General features: G+C 27.9%; 1 protein-coding gene across 2 annotated transcripts in view; it reads left to right on the top strand.

Annotated features, from left to right (window-relative positions):
* Positions 1-2,365: 2,365 nt before the first annotated feature.
* The window catches only part of LOC111686212, a 119,153-nt gene continuing 117,573 nt past the window's right edge, over positions 2,366-3,945 (top strand). The window contains exons 1-2 of one of the 2 annotated variants that reach the window (XM_046954784.1): positions 2,366-2,673; positions 2,803-3,945. In XM_046954784.1, coding sequence (XP_046810740.1) covers positions 3,937-3,945 — 9 coding nt within the window. In that variant the 5' untranslated portion in view covers positions 2,366-2,673; positions 2,803-3,936. The other variant, XM_046954783.1, reaches the window with a different exon arrangement.

Raw genomic sequence — 3,945 nt, 5'->3', positions numbered from 1 at the left:
TTTACCTTAATTCCAAAGTATTTAAGCAATTTATTGATAAAAAATAAAATTTTCTAAATGAGGCTTTATATAGGAGTATAGGTCAAACATATCCTCATTAAATTTGGGAAAAGGATATATTTTTAAATAACAGTTTTGTTGAGTTTCATAGCGATACAAATTGTTACAAATCAATTTTATACGTTTAAGACATTTTATGAAGGGGGATTTCTATGGGGGCTCAAATAAGGGTCGATCATTACTTATATAAAACTTATTTGTGAAAATTTTTAGAGAGATAATAGTATATTTGACGTAATTGTGGCATAAAAAGCCCAAATCAGGAGATACGGTTATATGGGGCTAGATTTCAACCATTTTCAATAGGCTTCGTCCCTGTGCAAAAAAACATGCTTGGTAAAAATTTCATCAAATTATCTTGAAAATTGCACACAAGGTTTACATGTACAGCCAGTCCGCCGGACGGACGGACATGTTTTAAATTTAGATAGATTTTATCTCGTATGAAACTTACTTATGTTGAATTTCATCTTTATACAAGTACTTTTAAGCCAGTAATGAACGTTAAAGTCATTTTCTGAAGGAGACCTTATATGGGTGATAGGATTTATTATGGACCGATCCTCATAAAATTTTGCATAGTGATTTTGGATCATAAAAAACTTATGTCGAATTTCATAGCTATAAAGCTGCTTTTTAAGGGGCAACTTGTATGGGGGCTATCCGAAAACAAGGACTGATATTGCCCATTTTCAATACCAAACAAACATTACCTATAAGAAATATTTATGTGAAATTTCTAGCATTTTCCATACGGACTCTATCGTGCTTTTAACAGACAGACTTGGCTAGATCGTTATAGAATTTAATAGGAACCCAAAATATACATACTTTTGTGGGTCTATGACCAATATTTCGATGTGTTACAAACGGAATGACAAAATTAATATACCCCCCATCTTTTTAATGGTGGGTATAATAAAAGAATAATGAGAAGAACGCCAGCGATCGCAATAAAAGTAAAATAGAATGTCGCCAACCACAAGACGATATTTGTATGACAACGGTTGTGGTTCCAATTGTAATTAACTAGATATTGCTAATATTAATAAAGTGAAATTCTAGTTTTTTTTTTAATAAAATATGGGTATTGATATTTTCGGTTTATCGGTATTTTGGTTTATTTCGGTATCGGTATTTAAGCGGTAACAGTAGTTGTGATGAAAAGGTATTTTAGCGGTAACGATAGCTTAGCGATAATGGTTGCCAACATTGCTTTTCTTAGACCTGGTTCACACTGGGAAACTTTTGTTGAGAAACTTTTAATTTTGTGTGTGAGAGAAAGAGATAGTTGATATATATTTCTCTTTCTCTCACATGAAAAATATATAAGTTCCCTAAAAATTTTTTCCTAGTGTGAACAAGGTCATACATGTTTTTAAATTTATAAAAATTTTGTTGACATTTTAATTTTTTTGTTTGTTTTTCTAATTTTTCTTGTGTAGCTTCGTATTTTTTAGTATTATTTAGGGAAAAACAGAGTTGCATCATTAAAAACTATTAGATTTTGAGTAGATTTTAACGAAATCTAGTTACGAAGTAGATTTTGTTTTGTATGGCAAATGTAGTTAAAATCAATTAGATTTGGCTCGAAATCTCATTAGTAGTAGATTTCGTGTACGTGTAAATGGGGTATTAAATAAGAAATATTATATATGTTTTATATTTTCGAATGCTAGAGTGCAAAATAAAATATGCATACTCATTTAAAATCAAGTAAACAACATCTGCATATGTTTAAATTTCTTTAAACTCTTTCTTTCTTTAATACACAAAAATTAGGAAAAAAATACAAAATATTTTATGGTTTAATTTTATAATTAAAATAAATGTATATGATGAACTCTATTTTCGTATATAATATGTAAGTAGTATGGTTTATTTTTATTAATTTTTAAAATAATATGTAAGTTTCTATTATTATTTATTTATGCACCCCTAATTAGTAATGAATAATGGAACCTTATAAATTATTATTGAAATTAATAGAATTAAATCATTATAAATTCTATATATGAAAATAGTTCTCATCAGACGTTGATCCAAATAGTCAGGCCAATTTCTTACTGTCGGTCATTTTATCAGACATTAATCAAAATTGCAAACGAAAACACTTGTGTATGTTTCTATTATTGGCGGCTGATACTGTAAAAATCCCCATATTGTTTTAAATGTTCAACCACTTTTTAAATTCATCCCTATTTTTATATTATTTGTCTTGTGGTCCATTCGTAGGGAAAAATCACATTGATGAAAAGGGTGTCTTTTCTGTCACAAATTTCTTACTCGTTGTTATTTCAAAGGTTTACTTACTGTAGAGGTTGAAAAGTTCTATCCTGAAAGTCAAATGCAATAAAAGAAATATTAGATAAATTAATAAAAAAATAATAAAAATCTGCTTTGCATTTGGAAGTGGAAGTATTGAATAAAATATTGATTACTGTTTTGATAACTAAACGCTAAATACAATTGTCTAAATAAATCGTTGTGATACTTTTGTAGTAACATATTTGAATATGTTGAAAGAATCTCTACAAAAAAAAATCAATATAAAATAGATTCGTTTCTGTACGAGTTTTTAAATGTTCAGTACTTAAAATAGTGATGCTATAAGTATGTGTGCGTGTGTGTTCTGTGGACCTGAAATGTGAAATATTTCAAGCGAGTAAATTAAAAGAATACAAATACGAAACATCGATCATAAATAAAATCTATAATAATAATTTATTTTATACATTTTAGGAAAATCGTTAAATATAAATGAATAATAGGAAACAAACAAACAAAATGAATGAAAATGAGAAAACGTAATAAAAACATCAGCGGCTAACTTCACGCCTTTTTTTGTTGTCGTCACGTTACGCACATCATTCACATACCTTTACACTCCCATACTCACACAGTTCGTTCTCTATCTCTCATTCAGCATCCGCCAACATTTGCCCACACAAAACACATATACACATACATTATACAACGAAAAAAAAGAAAAAGTGTATAAGTAAATGTGAAAAGTAGTTTTTGTTGTATTTGTAGTAGACTCGTACTTTTGATAAAATTTTACGGAATTCACAATTGACAAGAGTACGAATAAGTGTATTGTATATCCTACATATGAATGAACTTAGTGAACGAGCGAGTAAAAGACGGATAGAAAAGGAAACGGAAAATTGACGAATAAAACAAGGGAGAGGGTGAGAGAAAAAAAAGAAATATACACAAACGAGTATAAAATCGAAATGAAAAATTTAAATTGCCGTTTAAAATAAAAATGTAATAGAAATAATTTGTAACCTCAAATATATAATATTTATTGAAATAACTGCCAGATATACAAGATAACATCAACATTATCAATAATAAGTTTTATTAATATTAATAACTGCATACTTCACACTAAGACAATGGAAATACTACTACCAACATTCATTCATACATAATAATAATAGAAAAAAATACCTTTGAATTTAAAGTGCAAATAAGATACATTTACTCTTATAATTATATTAATATGAACAAAAAAGTACATGTATATCTTGTATGTGTGAAGGTATACATACATACATACATACAATAAATATGAATTAGTGAAAAGTCTTCCTCTAAATAAAAAAAATAACTAAAACATAAATAGTCAATAATAAATTAAAAAAAGAAATAAATAAAAAAGAAAATAAGCAATAATACAAAATTTGCACCAATTTAATAGTAAATAAAAGGTACTTCTTACTTACGACTACATACACATAAACATATATTTAATATGATTAATATAGTGGCCAAAATCAGTTATTGGAGCATTTGCTGATCGTTTTCGTCTCGTGAAGAATATCAAATGGCAGACCCTTTTTGTGGGTTCTGTTGAGGCATGTCGTAATGGCAAGA

The sequence above is a fragment of the Lucilia cuprina genome, chromosome 6, assembly GCF_022045245.1.
Source record: "Lucilia cuprina isolate Lc7/37 chromosome 6, ASM2204524v1, whole genome shotgun sequence".
NCBI lineage: Eukaryota > Metazoa > Arthropoda > Insecta > Diptera > Calliphoridae > Lucilia > Lucilia cuprina.
The sequence above is the reverse complement of the archived record's forward strand: the minus strand, read 5'-3'. Positions and strand labels throughout refer to the sequence as shown.